We start from the raw sequence: 25,042 nt of genomic DNA, 5'->3' as shown, positions 1-25,042 counted from the left end.
CATTGTTTTTTGGTTACGAGATGTTTATTTACCAAAATTATATACATATTTTACATATTCAGAGTTGATAATCTTCATGCAGCTGCACAGGATTTACATTATAAATATCTTCCCTTCACACTGTCAATTAATCTGTCAATCATTTTCACGTTTAATAGGTTTGTTTGGTCCATAAACTGTCAGAAAATGGTCGATCAATGTTTCCCCAAAGCCCAAGATGACATCACTTAAATGTCTTGTTTTGTCCACAACCCAAATATATTCGGTTTACTGTTATACAGGAATAAAGAAACCAGAAAATATTCACATTTGAGAAGCTGAAATCAGAAAATTTTTACTATTATTATTTTTTTACTCAAAACGATGAACAACTAATTGATTAATCGACTGATCGCTGCAGCTCTAATACCGTCTTTGAGTTGCTGCAGCTGTACGGAGCCGCATTAACTTGCTTTCTGCAAAACTGCACATTTGTTTAAAAAAAAAAAAAAAAAGCTAAAATGGATCAGCAGTAATGAGTCGATGCAAATGTATGAGGGTAGTAACTGTTTCAGTGCAGTGACTGGTTCACCAAACCAGGTTTGCGAAACACATCACCCAGCGTTTCAGATTTTTCAACATTCTGATGCAGGGGCCGCAGTAAAAAGATTAGATTAGATTAGCTAGCCTTACAGTGGGTAAACTAATGACGGGCTAGAACTAATACTAGATTTTTATATAGCAAGTATCCAAGCAAGGTCACTAAACCAGGTTACATAGTTTAATAGTTAGTGCAAGCTAACAAAATCTGCTATTGGCGGCTGTAATTTCTGAAAATCAAGGACCAATTGCATCAAAGGTTTTTAATCTGCCAGCGCTGTGACTATAAACTGCATACGAGATTGGAAAGGTGTAGTAGAAATAGTCACACACAAAAGTGTGTTGGATTAAATACGCTGACTCCATCTTTAACATTTATGCTTCATCTTGTGGCTTCAGTGTACAGTTTGAGTTTAGACCTTAAAAATGTGACTTAGACGTTTGGTGACTCCAACCATGGGTGGTACAAGAGAATATCTGCCTACTTACACGGTAGCTTTTGCTCCATGATGATATTAGGGTGTGCAGTTCCCCAGATAGCCAGTTAACAGGGCTCTGACGCTGATCTTTACAGGCTACACACATCCAATAAACATACATTTAAACAAGAGCTTTAGTAAGGCTTGGTTTAAATATTTTTTGAACACATGGCCTGAGGTAATGTCTTGTTTCTAGAGATTTCCTGACACAAGTGAAACCACAAAAAGATTAATAATCTATTACAGCAATGACTTTTCAATTATGCCCGTCACAGTTTACAACAGTCAAAGGTGACGTCTTCAGCTGATTAATTTGTCCGACCATCAGTCAAGGAAACCGAAACTATATGTGACTGACAGTGACAGGAAACCGCTAATACTCAAAAGGTAAAACACGCAGCCAGGAGGTCTGTTAATTTTAGTTAAATGAATTAAGTTTCTGCATCATCGATCTGGATAATCTCTACAATGTTCACTTGTGTCAGATTAATAAATAGGAGGAATAACTTGTTAAAACACTGACTGTGTTTTCAGTCTATTCTTCTTCTTCTTCTTCTTCTACGCTAACATGTTCTCCCTTTAAGGACTAAGGTTCAAAACACATAAATGGCTACTATTCCCAAACACACATACCAGCGTGGCAGAACACAGGGCAGCAGCCTCCGCTACCACCGGACTATTTCTACCCTCGACATGCAGAGTGGAGGGTGTAAAGTCTGCGGATTAGCGTGGCCTCCAAAACCCTCAGCAGAACCTGGTCCTGGGTGCCCACGCCTGGGCAGAGGAGCTCCTGACCGACACCGCCCAGCAGTAGGTGGTGGAAGTCCTCTTGGTCCAGGAGCCGATCCATGTTCTGCAAGAAGAATCCTTCGCAAAATCTGTAGAGTTCAGCTCCTCCGTGGTGCTAAAGAAAGACAAACCACACACGACAAATTAGAGTTCATCACTGTGATCGGCTTCAGCCAGTAAACAAATAGGAAATGAAAAGACCCTTGATTATTAAACTGAGTTTCTGAGAGGTCAGGTGTGGGACAGGGCCTGTCTCACAACTCATTGTGACATTATATGCAGGTGACCTGCAGAATTATGTGGCTGTTATTTTGCTCAAGTACATAATGACCCTGAAATGATATTAAAAACCACGTGCTTATTCTGCATGAGTTTGGTTTCCTTTAACAAGAATTAGTTTCCAGAAGCTTATTCAAATCAAACCTGTTTCGATTCCCAGGTCAGTTTTGTGTATTGAGAACTAAGTCTTAATACATCAAACTTTGATATTACGTGTAATTTACTCATAATTGTTAAGGACGTTTCCCCTAAGAATCTATGTAATAAACACAAACCTCTGAGACATTTATCTGATTTTAGTTAGCTGTGTTGATTTATAAGCACATGTTGGAATTTCTTCTGTAAATTTGCTGGTTAATACCAAATTACTTAAAAGAGTAACACACAGCACTTATTTTCTATTAAATTACATTAAACTAGGGACCTAAAGCATTTACCAAGCTTTTCAAAAAAAATAAATAAAAATGGAATGAAAAAATTTGAACACAAACACACATTTGAATAAAATTCACAAAAAGCAAAATCAAAAAAACTGGGACTGCAGTCCGAGTTAAAGTCATGTGACAGTGTGGGTCTAAAGGAGCATGAAATATCCGCAGCTCCATCCTCTAGTAAAGCTCTTCGTGTCGTCATGTGTTTTTGTACCTTGGCGGTCTGGTAGATGTTGACGACGTTGTCCAGAGTCAGACTTTGCGACAGCTTCATCTCACAGCACCTCTGCAGACTTCTGAGCTGGAAGAACGTGGCCACTGGCAGCAGCTACAGAAACAGTCACAACACGGTTCATACAACAGGAAATATTTAAAAGTTCTGCTTCATAGATGACAAGAAAAACTGTCAATATGTTTTGGCCCAAGATAAGATCGTTTTCTAAATGTTTGTTTCTTTAGTTGTCTATGAAGGTTCTCAGTCATCCAGGTCATAGTTATCCAACGAAGGTTGAAGATACTGGAAGACGTTTCGTCCCTCATCCAAAGGATTTCTTTAGTTGCCTTTTCTCCAGAACTATCATCATCATGCCTATAAGCACCTTTTATTTAATTTGCTCTTCAAAATGATAACTACACTGCAATAAATATGTTGATTTGGTCCAATTATACTATTTGATTGCCCAATTGGACATTTTCACTTAGGGGTGTCCTCATTTTTGTTGCCAGCGGTGTCTTATCCACTGCGCCATCACCACCCACACTGTTATACAAGCTGCACACTCACTACTTTACACTGTAGCAAAATGTCATTTCTTCAGTGTGTCACATGAAAAGATTTAATCAAATATTTACAAATGTGAGGGGCTTACTCACTTTTGTGAGATACTGTATCTCCAATGTAAAAACCAAACTCTGAGATGCAACTACAGCAGGTAACAGTGAGTGTTTTTACCTTCATGGCTTCAGCGTGGGAGACAGTCAGTCCCTCGGTTCCTCCACAGTACAGAGACTTCATCATCATCTACAGAGAAAAACACTTCAGCATCAGCAAGTGGACCGAACAGCCATCAGTCTCATTCATACCAGAGGGCAGAAGGTAAAGGTGTCCTACCTGGAATGTGCTGTAGGTCATGTGACTGATGTGGATGATATTGTCGGGGGAATCACAGAGCATCAGTCGAAACCTGACGGGACAAAACACACATCAGTTTTATATTTAAAATGACAATGGTGGTGACAATTAACACATTTTGACTACATCTGCTTCAGGTTTCCCCAGTTTCATTAAAAAGTACATGGTTTAATTTGATTTTTAAATGTATTTATTGGTTTAGATAAACAGAAACATTAGAATTTTTCAACCCTGGACCCTATTTGGGACAACATTTTTTGAAATAGGTCAAGTATTGAGCGAGTACACTCAGTCAGCAGCAGCGAAACAGGGCTGCAAAATAACAGTTTGGGTAATTGCACCCTGTCAAGTACGTCCATCAAAGTGCTTGTTTTTGCCAGTGAATGGCTCCGATTGTCTGACAACATTATGGAAAGGACCTTTTTTTAAAGAGTAAAATCCTTTTTGTTTAACCAGAGGCAGTCTCTACATGGCTCCCGTCAAAGCCACCAGACTCCCTTGACAAAAAAACATTACAAAAAAGCTGGTTTTAAAATAGTTTTACTGGTAGAAAATATTTGTCTAGTGTTATTGAGATTAACAGGTTGGGAAACCTCAATGGAAAAATTAGTAACCATTAATAGTCATTATTATTCAGAGATCGGACCGTTCAGAGGCCGACATCAGCAGCACCCGATGGGCGAAGAACGGACGCCCGTCCACCATGAACGTCACGTCCGACATCTCCTGGTTGTTGAGGAAGTGAATATCTGACAACAGGGACAAAAACATAATCCTTCACTTGTTCACCCGCAACAAATCACCCAATCGATAGGTTGTCACATGACAGCAGTGCCGTGTTACCTAACTGTGTAGACAGGGTGACGTCCATGGGTGGGATGGGAGGAACAGGGGAGCAGCTGTAGCAGTGAGCAAACACAGACGCCAGCCGCTTGGTGACCACGTAGTCCTGCAGAGGAAAAACAACATGAAACGTTAAGTAACTTCTCCACACGGATATTCAGCTGTCAGCTCGGGCACTGACACATCTGACCAACAGCAGCACGACGTGTTCATGTTTGCTGTTTCTGTTTGGAGGGGGTTCGTTTGCAAATCAGAGCTCACTGACAATCCGTGGCCATTTTTCTGTTGCCATTTTTGACTTTTACTGTTAATTCCTGCAGTCAGTCTCTTTTCTTGGCTAGACAAAAAACAGACAAGATGAGATGAAATACATATTTAACTCTCAGAACGACAGCAAATAAGCTTCACTGAAAGCAGGACATGCTGAAACGTGACACTGAGGGTCAAGTTAAAGGGTATCTTCTGGGCTTGACAGTTATATTTGAGGATCTTATCATTTTAAACTAAGATAAAGCAATTATTTTTTTCCTATACTGGACAATTATTAAGTAAAGCTCAGATGAGACGTAGCCACAGAGCTGTAAAATAATCTAAGTTTTATGTTGTTTGAAGCATAAACAGAGAGGCGTTCAGGCGTACCTTGCTGGTCTCTAACATGCTGAACATTAGTGGTATGCCTGTGGAGAGGAGCTCGGGGCTGTAGTCCTCCGTCCTGATGCTGGGGAACTCCGTGAGGAGGGAGACGAGGACTTTGTCCCTGCACAGCTGCTGGGCTCTGTGGAGAGACTCCAGCCAGATGTGGAGCCTCCAGGGAACACCTGCACGGAGCGGGAAGGTGGAACAATGACGGAGGTCTTGTAGTTTCAGACTGAAGCAGTCCTTTGTTAAGAAACCGTGGCTAGTTATAGGGCCCACTGGTGGTGACATGCAGTACAATACTGCCCCTTAAAAAGGCGCACAGCAGCAGCTCATGCAGCTTTTATACATTAGAAAATACCAAGCTGTGAGCAGGCGATTGTCGTTTTGCATTTCAGCTTAAGTGTCACAGCTGCTTTCCTGTATGACTTTTTTTCCAGAACAATTTTCAGTGTGATCCAGAGGTCCAATTTTAAAAATTGTTGTTTTTACTGTTTGCACCTGTTTAAAGCAACAGCAGGGTGACATTTTCTAGTACATTCAAACACACTTCATCTTTCCTGTTATCAAGGTTTTGATTCAGGGTGCAAGTAACACAGACACCTGCACTTAAAGTTCAGCTCTACGGTGTGACAATATAACATGTTAGTTTAGATTTAATAAATAAAAGTTCTATAAATGAGTCTAATAAACGACAAACAGAAAGCCTTTCAATGGAACAGAAATGATGTCAGAGCATCATGAGCTCACCCATCTCTCTGAGCTCCAAGGTTACATCCAGGTAACCGTGCTCAGCGCTGTAGTACGCCGCCTGCTGCAGAGCCTTCATCCTGGCCTTACACAGCCTGGGAACAGGGCTCTGTGAGTCCGGAGCTGGAGTTTGTCCATCCTCCTCCTCCTCCTCCTCCTCTACTCCTTCAGCCAGGATTTCCTCCAGAGAGAGGATGTCCTCCTTCCTGTGCTGAGGCTGTAGCAGCAGCCTCCTCAGGATGTTCCTGCAGGAGACCAGACGACAGGTGAGGCTTTGTTTGATCTTCTCGCGCTGTTATGCATCATCCTGGGATTTTAGCTTGTGTGTGATTGTGTGTCTCACCCCCATATACAGTATGTATCGTACATGAGTGGATAAACGTTTCACATGAAGCAGTTTCTTCTAAATACTTTTCATGCTAAAACGGTAGCTTGTAGTTCAGCTGTGTGGAGTCTAGCTACTGTATCCTATAGGTCAGATTCTACTGGAGCATCCATCACAGGCAGGTATTTTTGCCTGCTCCTTCCCTGCTACTACGGCAGAAACAACCTTAGGGCAGCACTTAGATATTTTTTCACCTCAAAGAACGCTTTCTTTTAATAGAATTCTTGTTCCACTAAAATAAATACTACCACCTAATCTAACAAATAGGATTGAATAACATCAGAAAAAAAGAATCAATGTCAATTTAGATTGATTATCCACTGTTCCATTTTTAAAACCCAGGAAAAGAATGATGTTACTGGGAAGTAGTCATCTTAAAAATCACAGCTAACCTTCAGCCCTATTAGAGCCGATTCAAATGAATATGAGCAAATTACAGACAAATCTTTATCACTATTTAGAACAGTTGATAAATTACAGTTTTTAAAAAAAGACACGGAGACAGATCCTCTCATGTTATGAGTGTTGTCATTACAACGTTTGTCCACCAGAGGGCACTGGTCAGTTCCCCTGCTGACAACACAAACTGCAATCAGCTGACATGATCAGCTGTACTTTTGTTTTGTGGTGGCAGAAAATTATTTCCTTATTTACTAATAAACTTTTCTGCAAGTATTTATAAGAGTACTACTTTTCTATTTGTATTATTACTATGTATTTTCTTTTTAATCTTTAACCTGTTCCTTTTATTATTATAGTCTGTCCACATGTGTACGCTTTAGGTCAGGGATGTGGAGTTGTTTATCGTTTTCCCTCACCAGCTGTTCCTCTCCTTCCTTGACTGGTCTTTTTGTTCCCCAAAACATAGAAACTCAGACTGTGTAAATGATCATGCAGCTCTGGGCCAGACCTTAGTCCAGCTGGTCCAGCTGATTTGTGTTGTAGTACTTTGTTTTTACTTTGTTCTGTTGAGGTGAGTGCTGATCGGGTGCACCTGGGACCGGGGAGCCAGTGGAGATAAAGCTCCACTTGGTCAAACTACTTTCTCTTCTCTGCAATCCAGACGTCAACCATGGCCTGACCACCCCGACTGCCACATCTTGCTTTGGGTTTATTTACGTCACAGAGACACACCTTGCACATTTAAATAGTTATGTTTAGTCACTCTTTTGTTAAATAAATCACTTTTTGGTCATTTATGCTGCCTCGTTCCCTCTTTTGTCACGGCCCTTGAGCCAGGTTGTGACAGCCATAAACATCTCGTATCGGTCGGGCTCTAAACCCTAACACTTGTGAAACGCATTCCAGCAGATAAAGAGTAAGAAAATTTTTTTATTCCACTTTCCAAAAGGTAGTTCAGGAAACTCCAAGTGTCGACTTTGAAAGAAGGCTAAATTTGGGGTGGTGATGGATAAGACACATGGCTTTGGTGTGAGAGAGCAAGACACTGAACCCCTCGTTGCTCCAGAGGCGTGCGACCTCTGACATGTACAGCAATTGTAAGTCGCTTTGGATAAAAGCGTCAGCTAAATGAATAAATGTGAATTTGACAGTGCGGCAAGGAGACTATTTTCACCATCTATCTGCATCTTGTATCGACACAATGTCTTTGTGCCGACAGAAATCTAAAGCATCAGTGGAAACAGGAAATGGCTTTTGTCTTTGTCTTGTCTGTTTTATGTGAACCACTTTATACCAAAGAAGTACAATACAAATACACTATTATATTGCTGTAAGTAGCTGGATAAATGGCTCACCGGTGTCCGTGTGCGGCAGCATAGCTGAAGCAGTTCATGTCCTCATACAGCGGTGATGTCAGTGAATTCCCATGATGCACTCTGAGCAGAGGGTCTGCTCCATGGGCGAGCAGCAAGCTCACCATCTCATAGTGTCCTGGGAAAATGAAACATTTAGTAGGATTTATTCCAGAGAGAGAAACATCATCTGTACCCATGAGTAAAAACAAAATGTCTAAAGTATGTTTGCGGTTATGTAGAAACAGAATGTCCATCAGTACAGAATCAGTTCTGTATTGTCAGAACATGGAATTTGATTTAATCTGGCCAAACACACTGAGGTCTCCACTAAGAAGATACCTGCAGCAGCAGCTAGCTGTAGCGGCGTCTCAGCTGAGCTCTCCTGACCGTCCTGCAGGGCTCCTCCCTCCACATCTGCTCCGGCCTCCAGCAGCAGCTGCCAGCATGATGAGAGGACACCGTTAGAGAGAGGTTTACACTGACCCGCGTCCTCCGAGCTGAAGCCACTTTCTTTATAACTCAACACCTTCTCCGGTTGAAGGGTTCAAGTCAGTTTTACCTCTGACCACACGCACCAGTGACGTCACAGTGTGCCGACACAACCTGGGGTGCAGCTCTACATCACTGCAGCCAGCAGAGAAGTCAAAGCAATCGAGGACAGCCAAAACTATATTTTCAGCTGCTGTTAAGTCTTTAAAAAGGAGCAGTTCAGCATTAAATCATCTTACTTTGAGTCAAAAGAGACAAAGACCAGTGAAAAGTGCCAGCTTAGCTCCAACAACTGTCTTAATCAATCTCCCCCAAAAAAACAAAACACTGAAACTGCTAAAAACTAAAACAAACAATAAAAATTATCAAAAACTAAACTAGAGAAGCCCCTTTAAAATGAATTCAAACTAAACTGAAAATAATAGCTCAAAACAAATAAAAAATTAAACTAATGAAACATCCAAAACTATAGTAACCTTGCTCAGAACTGGAAGTTAACATCTTTTTAACATTCAAACTGCTTCCTGTTTCTCAACCTGAAATAGTATTAAAACACTGTTCTAGTTTCAGGAAGTTTGATCAGAAAAGAGTTTGGCAACATATCAAAAAAGAAAAAGACGTACAAATGTTAATGTATTTCATAAATGTTGCTGAAACCAGGTCGTACGACGACAAACTAGCCGTTTCTCCTCAGCCCAAAACACTGTTCTCTTCCCCCGAAAGACTGAAGTGGAACATGCATTTACTTTGTGTAAAGGAGCAACCCGCTGACATGTCTCTCACTGCTGTTCTGTTTGGTCTGGACCCTCACCTGAGCCACAGACAGGTGACTGTGCAGCACAGCGAACGTCAGAGCCACCCAGCGCCGACTGCCGGGGTGAACCGACGGGTGTCTGCCGGAGCAGCCTGGGACCTGAACAACACACACGGAGTCGCCTCAGTCACAAAGACACTAACCAGCTGCCATGTACAGAGTCAGCAGCTGTGTTTCTACCTGCAGGTCCAGGTTAGCGCCGGCCTCTATGAGCATCTGCACCAGAGCTTCATCTCCTGCGGCAGAGGCGTACATCAGAGGAGTCATTCCCTGCAGGAACAAACAGTCCAGAGTTGGTTCCCTTTAATAATTCTTGTAAGATTATGCAAAACTGACGTGTTTCTTTAGGTGTTTGGGATACTGAACCGTTTCCCTCTCTATCTGACCAATCACAAGCTTTGATGGTGAAGATAAACCTTAAAATTACCGGTGAGAAACTAATAGATGTGAATTCTCTTCGTAACCAACAGATTCTGCGTAAAGCAGCGAGCTCTTAAGTAAATTTTTCTCTGTTGCCAGCAGGACGTCATTACCTGCTTTAAAAGCCACACTAGCTCCACTCTTCTTCTTTTATCCCTTCAGCAATTAGACTTTTAAATGGATAGACTCCTACAACAAACTTTCACTGACTGCTGCTACCATGAACACAAATATAAAATAGGAAGTAATGTGTTTTCCCCAAAAATACAAAAGAAACATGCGTCTCCCTCCTTCAAGTATTTTTGCAGCCAACAACCTTTTGTCCAAATTTTTATTATTTAGACGGGCCGCTCATAACAGAAAGCTGGATTAGAGAATGTTCTTTTAAAATGGTTAAATAAATAAAAACCCTTAACTGAAGAAAATTATGGAAAGGCTGATAAACGTTCTTAAAAGTGGAGACCTGGAATGAAGTGCAGATTTTGGGAAGTTTGCATTCATGTTTTAGCTGCACATTAACATAATAAAGTACTGATTTATTAGTTTCAAGCTGTAAAAAAAAAGACATAATCACAATATTTAACTTGTGCAGCACTGCATCCTGATGCTTCACCTGACTGACACGTTACACAGCCTTGTTCACTCCCTTCTCACCTGGTCGTCCTTGGTGTTCACCCCTTCAGCTCCCAGAAGCCGTGTGGCCTGCTGGACCAGATCTGCTCGGCCAGACGAGAGCATCCTGAAGCCAAGATCCAGCTGGAACTTTGCTGAAGCTGCTTCTGCATCTAAATATTTGAACGACTGGAAAGAGCACTCCGACCTGCAGAGTTTCAATCCATATCAGAGCAGGACTCCTGAGATATTCACCTCAACATTCACCACAGCCTCTCTACCATCGTGTCGCTAAGGTAATATGAACAAACGTGTCAAATACTGTCCGTGCTCATTGGCTCCTTACTTTAGCTGCCTGGGCTCACAGTCCAGTCCTGGGAGGAGCTGCCTGGCTGTCTGTCTGACATCATCGCTGTCCACCAATAGGCTTCGGCGATGCTCAGCGTGCACCACGGCGACTCTGATCCACTCCATGAGAGGAGGGAGGAGCAGGAACGGCCTGGGTGAAGGTTCAGTAATAATTATAATAATAATAATAATAATAATCTTTATTTGTAGAGCACTTTTCAAAAACAAGTTACAAAATGCTTTAACAAGTGTAAAGACAATAATACCCAAGAGACAATAATACAAAAACAATACAAGATAAAAGCAAGAAAACACTGAAAAGACTAAAATACACGTTTAAGATAAATGGGGCTAAAGAAGGGACTTAAAAGAGTTCAGTGACTCAGCCGACCTGATTTCCTCGGGCAGGCTGTTCCAGAGCCTCGGGGCCCTGACAGCAAACGCTCTGTCCCCTTTAGTTTTCAGTCGAGACTCTGGAACAGACAACAGACCTCTGCCCGAGGATCTCAAGGTACGTGCTGGTGCGTATGGGACTAAAAGGTCAGAAATATAACAAGGCGAGAGGCCATGAAGAGCTTTAAAAGTGATCAATAGAATTTTAAAGTCAATTCTAAAACATACTGGGAGCCAGTGTAATGAAGCTAAAATAGGAGTAATGTGGTCATATTTCTTTGTTCTGGTTAAAAGCCTGGCAGCTGAGTTCTGGACAGTCTGGAGTCATCAATAGATTTTTGGGTTAAACAGGTGAAAAGGCTGTTGCAATAATCCAGGCGTGATGAGATGAAGGCGTGTAAAATGGTCTCGGTGTCCTTAAAAGTTAACATAGATCGAATTTTAGCTATATTTCTAAGTTGATAAAAACATGATTGAACAAGCTTTGTGGTGTGCTGCTCGAAATTTAAATTACTATCAAACCAAACACCAAGGTTCTTTGCCACAGGCTTAATGTGATTTACTAGGGAACCAGCAGATGGCAGTATTTGATTTGCCAGTACAGATGGGTCTCCTTTATTTGTGGTTTTATATATTTTTTCCCTCTTTCTTTTAACCTTGTTTACCCCTCATGTCCCCTTTGTTCTTTACTTTGAAATTATTTTGTTGCTTATAAAAACACCTCATGGCCTTTCGCCAACTTCTTTGTCTGACATGCTTGCAATGAATGAACCAGGTCCTCTGGTGTTTCTCAAGTTGCTCCAAAGTGAGAGAGGAAAAACAGTGACTTTAATTATAAACAGCTTTAGCCTTGCTTTTCATTTTTTAATTTAACGTTTTCATGTTGTACTCCCTTTTACCCATTTTATTAGTTTTTGTCCATTTTACTGGTTTTATTATTTCATTTTAATACATTTTCCAATTTACTTATTTTCCTTTTTAGTTTCTATTAGCCAAAACATGTTCTAACCTGAATAAAATAATTATTTCACTTATATAATTCAAATCTTAAAAGTCTTCATAACTGTTTCAGTTCAATCAGTGAAACTCTATCCGATGATGAAGACTGTGAGATGCAGAGTAAAGCTCAGGAAAAACGTTTAAGAACGAACTGTCACAACATTTTAAAGCTTTTCACTTCATAAAAAATGGAGCTTTGTCGCAGTGACATGAAAACTTTGTTTCTTCTGAGAGGCTTTAAAGCAGTACTGAACTTTTTTGCACCGACATGATCCTTTTAAGTCTGGCTGGTCCAGTTTTTCATGCAAAAACATAAACCAGCTTTATTTTATTACAATTTATTGATAAATAAATATATTTGATCATTTTCTGCATGTAACTCGTCCTAATGGAGGATAATTAATCCTCAGGGGAACCAGTCCAGACTAATATCTTAATGAGAATATAATCATTATACCTTGGTCTGACTGCTGAAAACACTGGTGGCAAACAAACTAAGGCTGAGAATAGTGGACCCTGCCTGCTGTTGTTTGTTTACAGTAATTAGATTACAGGTGAAAATTTTAAAGAAATGTTTAAGAAGTGAACACAATCCGTCTCACACACACACCTCTCTCTGCTCAGTGTCAGAGTTGGAGGCTCCAGGTTGGGACTTTCCAGTGACTCCATCTGTGGGCTGGACAGGAAATAGTAGAGCGTTCGAAGGGCGCCCGGGGCCCAGGATACCGACGGCTGATTGGCTGAGCGAGCTGGGCTGATGGAAGGGCCCGAGCTGCGCAGACGCTGCATGTGGTGCATCGCATGAGACACCAGATCACCTGCATGAAGACAGGAACCACCGTGGTCACATGTGCATCCCATCATTCCCACATCATAAGGCAAGAAAAATGTCAGACTTTACTTAAAGGGGCTATTGGAGTTTTTTTAAAAGAAATTAGTCGCTTTCTTATTGCCTCTTTGTCGACGTGTTGTAACCTCACCGTTCCCCCGCTCAGCTGGAACAGCCACTATGCTGCTTCCTATGTGAAGAAGTTAACAACAAAAAACGACCGGCTCCTAGCACAACACAGACTCCACGTTAAGGATAAAAAAAACTATAAAAAGTTTTATGTTCTGAAGCCCATCAGGCCAAGAGAGAGGATATACTTTAGGTGTGGGGACATGCTGTGATGCAAACACATTATGTGGAAACTTTTGGCACTTTAACTGGCCTGGTTTTAACAAATAAACGCAGGTCTCAATTAGAAGCCCGGTTGAGTTCTTTGGATGTATAAAACCTTGTGCATACAAAGGAACTGATTTAAAAAAAACTGTAATTCTGCAGGAATAAAGAGCATTCTTGATGTTTCGTATTTGTTAAGAAAGAGTCCGACGTCGTTTGCACAGTTGCACTTGTAATTTAATAAATATGATATTGTGAACAATACGAACACAAACTCCCAGTGTGCAGCGATGTTTGTTGGTTCATAGATGATCCTGCATTTAGTCACTAAACTACGATGATATAGTACATGTAACTGCAAGAGATAAATCTGGAAAGCTGGGGGAAAAAAAAAAAAAAAAAAAATCTGACTTGAATTTACAGTGAAATATGGAGAACATGGTGAGCTAAAGTGCTTCGTGGTCACATGAACATGTCAGACGGTCCATAAACTACCACGAACAGTGAGTTCTTTTATTTTCACTCTGTAATGAGCGTTCAGATAATGAGGTACGGTGGCCTGTAGGGTGTGAATGTGCCCTTGTTTTCTGGATACAAGCCACAAGTGTTGTGTAACTGACGAGGAGCTGGCAGAGTCTAACGATCTGTCCCCCGACGCCGGTCACAGTTTAAACAAACATCCACAAAACACAGGAGCCGACTGTGGTGGCAGTGACACACACACACACACACACACACTTACTGAGCTCTGCGATGCTGCCCACACAGGTGGCAAGTAGAGCCTGTTCCAGTGTTCGCAGCTCCAGCTGGATGTAGGCGTCCTCCCTGCTCTCCACTGAATCCCCGGGAACCTTCGTGTACGGGCTGACGTGAGCCGGCAGCGACAGCTCACCTAAAAACACACACACACACAATTTCAAAACTGAAGTCACACTGTCAAAACTCTTCACACACGCAGCAAAAAAGTGTATATGGACCAAAACTGTGAATCAATTCTTTTACACAAAATGCATTCAGTGACCACTTTGTCCAGAAGTCAAGATCTCTTCTATCTTTACTACTCAACCACCTGCAAAACACTAAATATAAGCAGCACCTTTTTTTCAAAATGCGAACACACTGTGTGCAAAACTGTTAAAAACACATTCAAAACAGAACGAACATTTCTGCAGCAGCAAGACTGAAATATATAGACAATCTTAGCAGGATGTTTATGTAAATTGATGTGTGTGAAGTGAAGAAACGTGTTTATTCTATAATGAAATACTGATTTATCTGAAAAATCATTCCAACTTCAAAGATTGAAGTTAATCCTTTATGTATAATGCTCCCTGTTGTCAGTGTGTTAGGAGTGACAGTAGATGCTTTCTGAGCGAGAACTGTTGCCAGTGCTTAAAAAGTAGTTTATTTTGAGGCATGTGTGTTTTGGTGGTTTGAGTGGGTTTTGGAGGTGAGATTAACACCAAGATTGGCCAAGAAGCATGTTGGCAAATTCAGACTGTGTCTAGAGTTTTGAAAAAGTGGCTTCAGTTTCGATAGATGCATGTTAGCAAGTGAACGCCGCCCCCCCCCGTAATATTCAGGTTTAGCAGATATTCGTGACTGACTCAACACCTCAGATGAGTGTCACTAGGTCGGCCCACTGCTTACGTCTGGACCAAAATGTCTCATCAACTATTGAATTAATCACCATGACATTTTGTCCACAGGATTCGGCCAATGGACTAGGGGTCCCCAGACTTTTCCTCCAGCCCCACCATGCGTTTGACATTTATGGTTCTGAGTGAAAATGTCCCAGAAACTGTTGGAATCTGCAGTGAGCACGGCGTTGCAGAGACGCCACCATGGACACAGACCATTAAGTAGCCATTTTGGGAATCTCCAACAGCCTTGAAAGCTGGATCAGGAAAGTGTTTAGCTTGCTCCCTCACAGATGACAGAAACTGCAGTCAGCTTGGATTCCTAGCAGTTACAAAACTTTCAAGGTTTGAAACTCCTGCAGCATTAACCACTTCATCCTCCGTCCATCCAAATGCTCACTTTATTCCCAACACTAAAATATGTCGAGCTGTTTGCATTTGATAAGCAGACAAACAGCAGCTGAACACACGGAGGGACGATGGAGGAGAGCATTAAGCTGTTCGATAGGTTTCTATGGATGTTTAGGGGGGCTGTAAAACTGGCCATTGTAGCTGCTGTGAATCAAGCAGCTGCAGCTTTAGTGTTTGATGCTCAAAAACACGTTCAGGTTTTCAGAGAAGAATTCCTTTAAAAAGGAACATAACAAACAAAACTCTGTGACACTGAACATGACGGATACTCCCTTACAGAACAAACCCCAACACACAGACTTTCTCCGTGTTATCCCGCATGATAAACCACAGAGTGTGTGATGTGAAGCACACCTTCACAACACATGGACAGATTTTGAAAACACACAGATGAGATCCCCGTCCATTGTGTCCTGGGGAATCCGGTATTTGCTGACTCCTGATCTTCTACACAATGGAAACGGCTTCAGTGACGACAGTCTGCAAAAAAACCGAAGCCTCCTGCAGCCGAGACACCCAGCCCAGTGAGTCCACCTAAAAAATTCACAATAATTATGTGTGTGGAGTAACACCACCCCCATCATCACCGTCATCCTGGGGAAGCTGCTGGCAGACGACACGTACTGATCCTCGGATACTCCAGCCATCAGCTTTCTCCGTCACGTCAATGCATGCTGTCAGATTTAACTCAGTATTTCTGGCAATTAAAATAATAAAACATATTCAGCACATTGACACTGAAATGAAATATGTGGCTAAAAGTGAATAAAAAACGTAGACAGGTTCTGAGGTCTTTGGTTCAGCATGTTTAACAACCACCGACACCAACAGAAAACAAAAAGTTTTATTTCAGAATCTCTGATGAGCAGACAGATTCATTTTTCACTTGTGGTCGTTCCTCTTGCACGACCATTGGGACAAACTTTACATTTTATTTACTTCTGGTAAGTAAATGAGATTTCTAAGCGACGCCATGGGGTCTTGAGGTTTTGACGTACCGTAGGAGGTCCGGTTGAAAATGTTTTAATAAATATCAGATATTAATTGTCAAATATTTGATCTGATCATCATAAGGAACTCCAAAATCCTTGAAACATGTTCCTCGTCCACAGTGTTTGTTATTGAGACGAACACCATCAGACCAACTAAACAAAATATCTGAAGGTGATCACATGGAGTTAGAGAAGTAAAACATTACCACCCCCCCGCCCCAACACAATCAGAAAAGCACACAGTACGGCCAAAAGTATGAAGACAGCAGAGTTCTTCTAACTTTGTGGCATCGGTTTTTGTTTCAACATGACGAAGACCCCGAGCGCACAGCAGCTCCATACAGAATGCTTCCCCCAGTTTGGTGTGGAAGAAGTGGCCCGCCGGCCCGTACAGAGCCCTGACCTCGTCCTCCGTCCGGCACCTTTGGGACGACGCGGAGGTAAACCGTGCTGACTGGTTACTGATCGAACAGTTTAATCATCTGGAAAACACACCTCAGCTTTCTAGAAGTCGGGCTTTGTCTGGAAGAAAGAGGCGAGTGTGGCCGATAATTGATTCTGATTAGCCTGCTGTGTTTACAGACAGGAGGGAGGGAACAAGCATCCATTCACGGGTACACAACAGGGGACCAGTCTGCAGTGGACAAAGCACAAATCACTGTTTTCTAATCCCTACCTGTGTAGTCCTGACCCTCGCTGCACACACACTCAGCTCCTGTGTCCAACTCTGGCCTGCTTACATCCAGAAGTGAGTGATTAAGTAGTTTCCTTCGACTCTCCGTGTGTGTGTGGCTGAATAAAAACAGAACAGTTAACAACCCTAAAGTCTGCGACCGCATCCTCAGAGAAAGAGTGTGTGTGTGTGTGTGTGTGTGTGTGTGTGTGTGTCTCAAATGAAAACACAGTCACCGTGCCTGAAAACAGCAGCTCTTTTCTGCTGCGTGGTATAATGCTGCCAGTGTTTGGTTGGGACAACAGATGGGTGATGTGTTGGAGGGCCACATCAGCAGAGTCCAAAAGAGCAAACAGAGTCCTGATCCAAGATCAATACTGACATCTTATACATAAACAGAGCTTTACTTCCTGTTTGTTTCTTGTCTTCTTAGAGCAAAAGAGCATTACTGATTCATGAATAGGCAGAATATCCTATAAAACTTTTTTTTTTTTAAAGTATGACCCATTTATAAACACTACAAGTAGACCAAAGCACTGTACAAAGTGTCAGAGCAAACATATATAGAACAGTACTGCAGGACCAAGAGCTAAACGTCCGACTCCCTGTCTGAATCTTCAATTTGTTAAATGATTAGATTATGTCTAGTGTAAGGCAAACAGCAACAGGCAGCCACTCCTCTTCATTTAAACTGTTGCCATCTGGGTGAGGATACTGACTCACTCTATTCGCCAAAACAGATCAAAATTCAAACTTATTCTGCAAGCCATGAAGTTTTTAAACAGGTAATACATATAAAAAATAAGCAGGATGTTCAGATGGTGTGGCCAGCCCAACATAGGAGTCATTTACACTGGGGACGCTGGGGACGCTGGGGACGCGTCCCCACCACTTTTTGAAGCATAATTTGTTTAAAAAACGTTCTGAAATACAGCTTGCAGTTAAAGAACAAATGAAAATGCTTTTACAAAAGGTTTATTTGCACATTAAGTTGTAGCATGAAATGTAGAAGAAACGTATTGTCCAAAAAAGGTAACTTAAGCTAAAAAACAAGCTACTGATTATGAAAGGACCCAAAAACGTGCAGCACCAATCAGTAACTTCCTGACGCACTTTCTGTTTGGCCAGTTTTCCATTTTCTCCCTGTGAACATGACAAAAGAGGAGGGAAGACTAAATCCTGCCTTCATGTGTTTCCTCAGCAGGGATGATGTAACATGAGAAAAGTTGATCTACAGGAGAAACAGATCTGAAAGCAGCACAGAATGACTGAGAGCTGCACTGTAGTAGATTCTATTATATTTATATATTTTGAAATGTCATGTGCTGCCTGTTTCCTTTTACACAAATAAAAACATTTCCACCATAAATTGGTGCAGAAACGTCCACCAGAATTCAGGAAATTAAGTGTTTAGCGATCTAAATTTCCTGGGGGAGGTCCCTCCAGACGTATATCTCAGAGTTGAAGATATCTTTAAAACACTATTTAAGGATGTTTTTGTCTCCTAAGTATCTCATCCCCACCATGATGTCCCCACCACTTTTCAACACAAAGTGACGCCCTTGCAGCCCAATCTGTGACAGGGTGCAGGGTATCTGTAATGCCTTCCTCCACAAGGACAAATAAAGGATAATATAACGTAGTGTTAAAAGTTTTTCCCCTGTTTGGAGGAACAGTCGATCAATCAGAGGTCAGAACGTGGGATTCACAATGTGGACGTCGTGCTCCTGCAAACTAGCCGGCTACATCCATGTAAAACAACAGCATGGATGAGATCGATGCAGCTGTACAGGTTGTTGTAAGTCAACTTACAGAAGTAACTCTTAAATCAACACATTTGTTTGATAGACGTGATAAGAGTTAAGTTAAAAGTTAAAGTGCACTGCTCCTAGCGACCACTTCTTCTGTGTTGACTAAAAAGATATATCTCATGCTACAGACGGGAACAAAAAACAACAGAAAACTGTTGACATCAAGTGAAATCAAGCAGCAGCTCAGTCAGATTATCACCGCATGCAATCCACAAAAACCGTGACCAAAACACTCAGAGCTAACGTGAAGATGCTGAAGAGGCAGGATTCAAAGCGCTCGTATCTCGTGCAGAAATGATCTGTTTTGCACCGTCAGTCACGTCCGAGTTGACTCTTTATACAACTCACAGAGTCAGGTCAAACATGCCAGCAGAATTGGCGGGAAGACTTTGTTTTGGAAGTGCAATCTGGTTGAAACCTGCCGGCCCCGTGTGCGGAGCCAGTGTGGATGGACGCTGTTGGCTCAGGCTCTCGCACAGTTGACACAAGGCTTTACAAACACGTAGTCAGCAGCGATGAGGAGGCCTTAGCAGCAGAGCAGAGCCTGATTACGTCTCGTCAAAACATCCAAAATCCTCCTGAGAGAGACTCGTGTCCCGCCTGCCACAAAGACGTCTAATTAAAGCTGTTGATCACGGAGGCGTGTACAGCCGTAAACCTCTGATTAATCACTAAGCCGGGATCGTTTCATCATCAGATGCTCGTGTTGGTTCTGTCCTTCAGTCTCAAATCTTTAAACAGAAGGACAGAATCTAAGACCGGTGGTTTTAGCGTGAGAAAACACTGTAGCCGTGCCTTGAAAACTTCTTCTTCCTTCTGTTTTAGAGTTTTGCATAAAGGCCAGATGGAGATAACATTACATGACGTTTGGTAGCGCCGTGAGTGTTGGATTACTCTCTGCTCCATCTCTGTAATCTGACTCAATATCAGACACTTTCTCCAGCTGTGTCTCTCCTTCTCCTCAGTCGCCCCCTCAGCCTGAGGATCAACACAGAGCTGACTAACCAACCAACCAACCACGGATGCTGTAAACAGAAACACTGGCCCTTTACAGCTCTGAATTCCACATTGAAGTGACTGTAGAGGTGAATTTGTGTCTTGCTGAATCCCAACACACACCAGCAACGTGCAGTATGACACAAAGCAAAGTGTCAGAACATGTGATTTCCCACCACTGACTCTCCATTAAAGCATGTAGCACTCTATGTTGAATATTTATTGCTGTTAACTTGACCGCGGAGCCCTACACGTCGAAAAACATTTATAAAAGTAACGCCATGGGGTCTTGACTAAGCGTCCACATGTAATGATTTGGGAGTTTGTGTTGCACCCCGACTACTTCTGTTTGTAGGATTTGTCTGGTATGACGCGATGCTGCACGACGCCTGGTGCACCGACACCGGTATCTACTATTGATTTGTTATTTTTCAAGTTAGTGGAGCCGCCACGAACCAAATCTGAAGCCTTCAGGGTTATTTTGTCCAAACCAATCAGTACGGACTGACTCATCCATCCAGCCAATGTCATTTCTAGTTGATGCAGACGTTTTTCTCTGGGAACCAGATAAACGGTGTGACGATGCACAATATATCACGAAGATATTTTAACATCGTTTTGAAGAAATATTCAATGCTGAAATATATGAGTGATGATCTGGGGGTCTCTCCCAAAAAAGTTTGAGCATCAAAAACTTAATTTCCTGCATTCTGGAGAAATTTTCTGCACCAATTTATGGTGAAAATGTCATTATTTATATAAAAGGAAAGACAAAATTCAGGTGGCAATGCACATTTGTTTCTTCTATATTCATTGCATGTTTTCCTCAAAGCATTTCATTTGTTATTTAACATTTCTGGGTGCAAGCTATTTATCATAACAAATATTTTTTAAAAGTGCTGGTGATAAAATCAGAGTCGCCAGTGTACCAGACACCCAGGGGCCTGTCTCACAGAGGTCTGGAACCAGGCTCGGGAGTCGGGATGGAAGGGATGAAAAAAGACAAATCTGTTGCAGCTTTTGAGTTAGCACAAACTAAACCAGACTAAAATGCACGATAGGACCAATTACTCAATTAACAGAAAAGGGATCCTGATAAAGATTCTATATAATTGTAACTTTAATATCTTTGGGTTTTGAACCGTTGGTCAGACAAAAACATCCAAATCTGCAGAAAAGGTCAATGAAAAGAAACTGAATGATTTAATCTTTGCAGACAGGACTGCGTGCAGCGGCAATTTAAATCTGCTTTCAGATGGCGATCTTAGGACGATAATGACATTACAAGCTGGGTTACTCGACCCTCTCAGCAGGATCTCTGCTAAACGGAGCATTTTCTCACATTTCACTGCTGGGATTTACTTTTAGCATCAGATCAGGCAGAACAGTTTGGCCCACAAACAACGTCCTGATTAAAACCTGAATGATGTGGCGTTTCTTTTGTGCCTCTCCTGCCTGGACAGCAGCAGCTACAGCGGCTGTTTGTTTGGAGCTGTGAACCTCGTGCCCTGCAGCCCGAGCGGGAATCAGAGCTCCTTTGTGGCGTCGTCGGTGCGGGTCAGAGGCTAACAACACTCACTCATTTACTTCACCTGCGTCTTCCTGTTCGCTCTCATGGGAGAGGGGTTTGAAGCCTATATCCCAGCATGCAGTGGGCACAGAGGCAGAGACTCATGGTGCCTTCGTGTTTACTGTGCTCACAGTAGAGTCCGAGTCCGAACAGTCACTGACGTGCTTTTCACTGGGGCTGCATCAGAATTTTGTTGAAAGTTGAATCTGATTTACTTTCATTCATTCATTCATTCATGTCCCGGTGGTTCCTGCTTATTCATCTATAGATGGATTTGAAAATACTCAACATTATCTCTGACATATGACCAAACAATCAAGGTCCATTTAGCGGTCCTGGAGCTGCTTCAATCACAGTCTTCTCAGCAAACTGTGTGCCTGTTGTGTAAATGTTCAAATTTCCTTTATGTCCATGTTGGTTTGAAAATATAAAGTTAAAAAGTAAATTTAAAAAAAGTAGAAATAATTCATTTCTAAAAAAGCCTTACTGCTCTGACCTTTGAGACAAGATTAGCTTTGTAAATCTGCCGTTTTCCTTGTGCTATTTGATGTACACTGTTCAACAGAACATGAACACATCATGGATGTATGTTGGACACAGATGAGAAACTGGAGATTAGTTTCATCTGACTCTGGGTTCATCTACAAGCAAGCACATTTCCTAAAAACATTGCAGCAGATGAAACCCTACTTCCTGTCTAAATTTGCTTTCATGTTTTGCCAACCATGCCTCAGTCACCTCAAACCATAAATGATGTTGTGTCTCAAGCTAATTTGCAGAGCGAAGTACTCCTGACATTATGGGTGACACCTCGTTATTGGCAGGGTTTGTTAGACAGCCGGACGTTCGTGAGAAGAGTTGGTGTGGGTGTCTCCCTCCTGGGCTCTGAGGAAACACGCCATCTAATCCAAACCAAGTCTTCCTCAGCGCTCTGCTAATTACCAGAACAAGTCATTAATATGATCTCAATGAGGCGTTACTCTGCACAGCAGCCGTCTGCTCGCTGCCATATGGCTACTTGTTTGACATAATAGGTGATAATTAATAGTTTCAAACTCCGAGGCAGGTATTAGTAAGTGTTTAAACTAAATGAATCATGTGTTTGTTGTTTTATGGGTCTCCAATGCTAAAATGTTGTTGTTGTTGTTTAACAATATTATTTGTATTTATTGTATTTCTTTTTTAATCCCCGCCTGTCACCAAGAAGGCCCTTGGCAGTGTGGAGTTGGCACGTTCTCCACATGTGCGCGTGGGGGTTTCCCCCGGGGGCTCCGGTTTCCTCCCACAGTCCAAAGACATTCAGGTTAGGTTGACTCTATAACTTTCCCCCTAGTTGTGGGTGTTTCTGTCTCTGTGTATCAGCTCTGTGACAGACTGGCGACCTGTCCAAGGAGATGATAACTGTCTGGCAAACGTTAGCTGTAGTTATTTGTACATACAAGCGGTGAAGAAGCGTGTTACTCAGAGCAGAATGTCTGTTCGTGTGAACCATGTCTCTGCTTAAACTCATCAGAACACACACACCAAAATATCCCAGTGAGCATCTGACCGCAGACGTTTATCGGATGGGATCTTTCACTACTGTGTCCGTTACTACCCAAAACGCTGTTTCCTGTCTGAGGGGTGTTCCCATCAAACTCTCCACGGTGTTGGTAGACGTCTTGAACTGCTAGTAATTATCTATTACTCTTATCTAGAGTACTATCTGAACAATTTCATGCCACCATTTAGCTCTGTTACCACCCAGCTTTAACATAGGACTGAGTGGGAAGCAGGGTTTTTCCTCCAGAGCGGGCTCAACCTATAAAAGATATATCCCATTGCCTTATGGGAGCTGTAGTTACTGGTGTGTTTTTACACTGTCTTAGTGCATGGCCTGTCTGAATATGAGTTAAAAAAATAGTTTCATATTTCAGAGTTTTAGAAAAAATGATGAAAGAAAGGCTGCATCATCTTTCTGAGTACCATCAGTTATGAGAGAGGGAAGATCCAGGGACAAGAGGAACAATCTAGATTTAGGATTTAACAAAATAAGTTTTAAAAATAATAATTAGGGTTGCAGCTAACTTTATTATTCTTATTTATTAGCAGGTCTTTTTCTGATGATTGATTCATGTATAAAAGAAAATTGTGTTTTGGGTGATCAACAGTTCAAAAACCCAACGTGAGAGTCATACAATAGGCTTCTGAAATGTAGTACCTTGTTGTTGTCCGATATTCAATTTAAAATTAAATAAAAAACTGAGATATGAGCAAATCTTCACATGCTCAAGAAACAGAATGTTTTATGTCAGTTTGACAACTTGTTCATTTACTGCAGGTGGAATCCTGTTGTCGTTTTGTTTCTTTAATGTTTTAGCCATAACCTTTGGCCAACTGTAAAATTATTTTATGAGGTAAACAGATATTGTGTCGTGCTGTACTTGAACTCACCATTGGCATTTTTGCCACATATCAGATGCTCGTAGACCTGCAGCAGCCCCCACAGCTCCGCGTCGTTGTTAATGGCTCCCTCCAGCAGCTCCGCGGTCACCGGCCAGCAGGTGACCCCGCCGCCCTGCTTCTCCTCCTCGGCCAGCTTTGCTGCCTGCAGCGCCCGTCCGGCTACCTCTTCTGTCAAACTCTCCACGCAGGCTGCCAGGCAGACGGCGGCGTACTCGTGCACGCGCACCGAGACGCGCGTTTCCACCATCCACCTGAAGAAGCGACCCACGGAGAGCGTCAGCCCGCAGCGCGCAGACTTGCTCCGCTGACGCGCGGCGTCCCCGGAGCTCATGCAGTGCAGGGACACGGCCTTCACCGCGGAGGAGATGCACTTCTCGGCCGGACCCCAGCCCAGCACAAGTCTAACCGCGCTCTGGATCTCCAGACGTGTGCACCGCCTGTGGAGCTCACTCAGCCGCTGCGCCTCCCGGGAGATCCGCACCAAAGCCCTCCGGAGTAGAACGGACAGGCGGTGGACCGCCTCTCCGGTGAAGGGAGCATCCGAATCTGCGATTCGACCCACGACTTCCCGAAACTCCTGCTCGGTCCAGGGATACTCCTCCAGCTCCGGCAGACAGGGGCACTTGGCCAGGATCTCAGCTGCGTCCTCCGGCAGCGTGCTCACCGTGTCCCAGCTGCCGTTCCTGCTGTACAGGGAGCCGGCGTGCTGACACCAGGTACCCCGGTGAGGAGTGCTCGTGTGCGCCTGAGACTCCCTCGACCTACCTGAAGAGGACAGGCTGAGGGACGGGCAGGGGTCCCCGGTCACATAACCCGGATCAAGGCTCAGGTCCTCCATGGTTTTAACCAACAGACTGCTGCACATGGTGTAGAGTTTAATTAACGCTCACTTTACGCACAGTGGAGAACAGACCACACGCTTCCCATACAATCCAACTTTCAGTCCCAGACAGTCTGAAAGTGTAAATCTCAAAAGCCAAAGAGGCAAGAACAGACAGCTGCACGAGACTGTCCAGCTGGGCCACAACTAACCAAAATATGAGGGGTGGATGAAAAGTGTTTTTACGCACATGGACCAATCAAATCCACAATCCTGTAAAACACAGGTGAGGTTCCTACTGCCCTACAGCGCCCCCCTGTGGCCACATTGGTGATTAAACCAGAGCTGCAGCTTCAAGACGGACAAATGAGACTTCTGGTTATGATT

The 25,042-nt window shown here is 42.7% G+C and overlaps 1 protein-coding gene across 2 annotated transcripts; it reads right to left on the bottom strand.

The window, feature by feature from the left end:
• Positions 1-5: 5 nt before the first annotated feature.
• Positions 6-24,715, bottom strand: LOC119890265 (ankyrin repeat and BTB/POZ domain-containing protein 2-like). Of its 2 annotated transcripts, none has more exons than XM_038701441.1 (17): positions 23,824-24,715; positions 14,040-14,189; positions 12,746-12,953; positions 10,742-10,894; positions 10,438-10,603; positions 9,544-9,633; positions 9,361-9,462; positions 8,400-8,496; positions 8,061-8,196; positions 5,919-6,163; positions 5,172-5,350; positions 4,533-4,638; positions 4,336-4,438; positions 3,669-3,741; positions 3,510-3,578; positions 2,772-2,885; positions 6-1,962 (listed from the first exon to the last, which is right to left on the bottom strand). In XM_038701441.1, exons 1-17 carry the CDS (start codon positions 24,698-24,700, stop codon positions 1,741-1,743), a joined length of 3,090 nt encoding a protein of 1,029 aa, XP_038557369.1. In that variant the 5' UTR covers positions 24,701-24,715; the 3' UTR covers positions 6-1,740. The 2 variants fall into 2 exon arrangements, with proteins under 2 accessions (XP_038557369.1, XP_038557370.1); XM_038701442.1 differs by lacking the exon at positions 23,824-24,715 and adding an exon at positions 17,017-17,258.
• Between the last annotated feature and the right edge of the window lie 327 nt (positions 24,716-25,042).

The sequence above is a fragment of the Micropterus salmoides genome, unplaced genomic scaffold (assembly GCF_014851395.1).
Source record: "Micropterus salmoides isolate LMB-PRFRI ecotype aquatic unplaced genomic scaffold, ASM1485139v1 Ms_hic_scaffold_6, whole genome shotgun sequence".
In the NCBI taxonomy this organism is placed as follows: domain Eukaryota; kingdom Metazoa; phylum Chordata; class Actinopteri; order Centrarchiformes; family Centrarchidae; genus Micropterus; species Micropterus salmoides.
The sequence above is the reverse complement of the archived record's forward strand: the minus strand, read 5'-3'. Positions and strand labels throughout refer to the sequence as shown.

Coding starts and splice junctions, on each gene's coding strand:
- LOC119890265 (XM_038701441.1), bottom strand. CDS start 24,700: ATGTGCAGCAGTCTGTTGGTTAAAACCATGGAGGACCTGAGCCTTGAT. Junction 9,463..9,543: donor GCGCTAACCTGGACCTGCAG/GTAGAAACACAG, acceptor TGTGTTGTTCAG/GTCCCAGGCTGCTCCGGCAG. Junction 6,164..8,060: donor GCTGCCGCACACGGACACCG/GTGAGCCATTTA, acceptor GGTCTCCTGCAG/GAACATCCTGAGGAGGCTGC.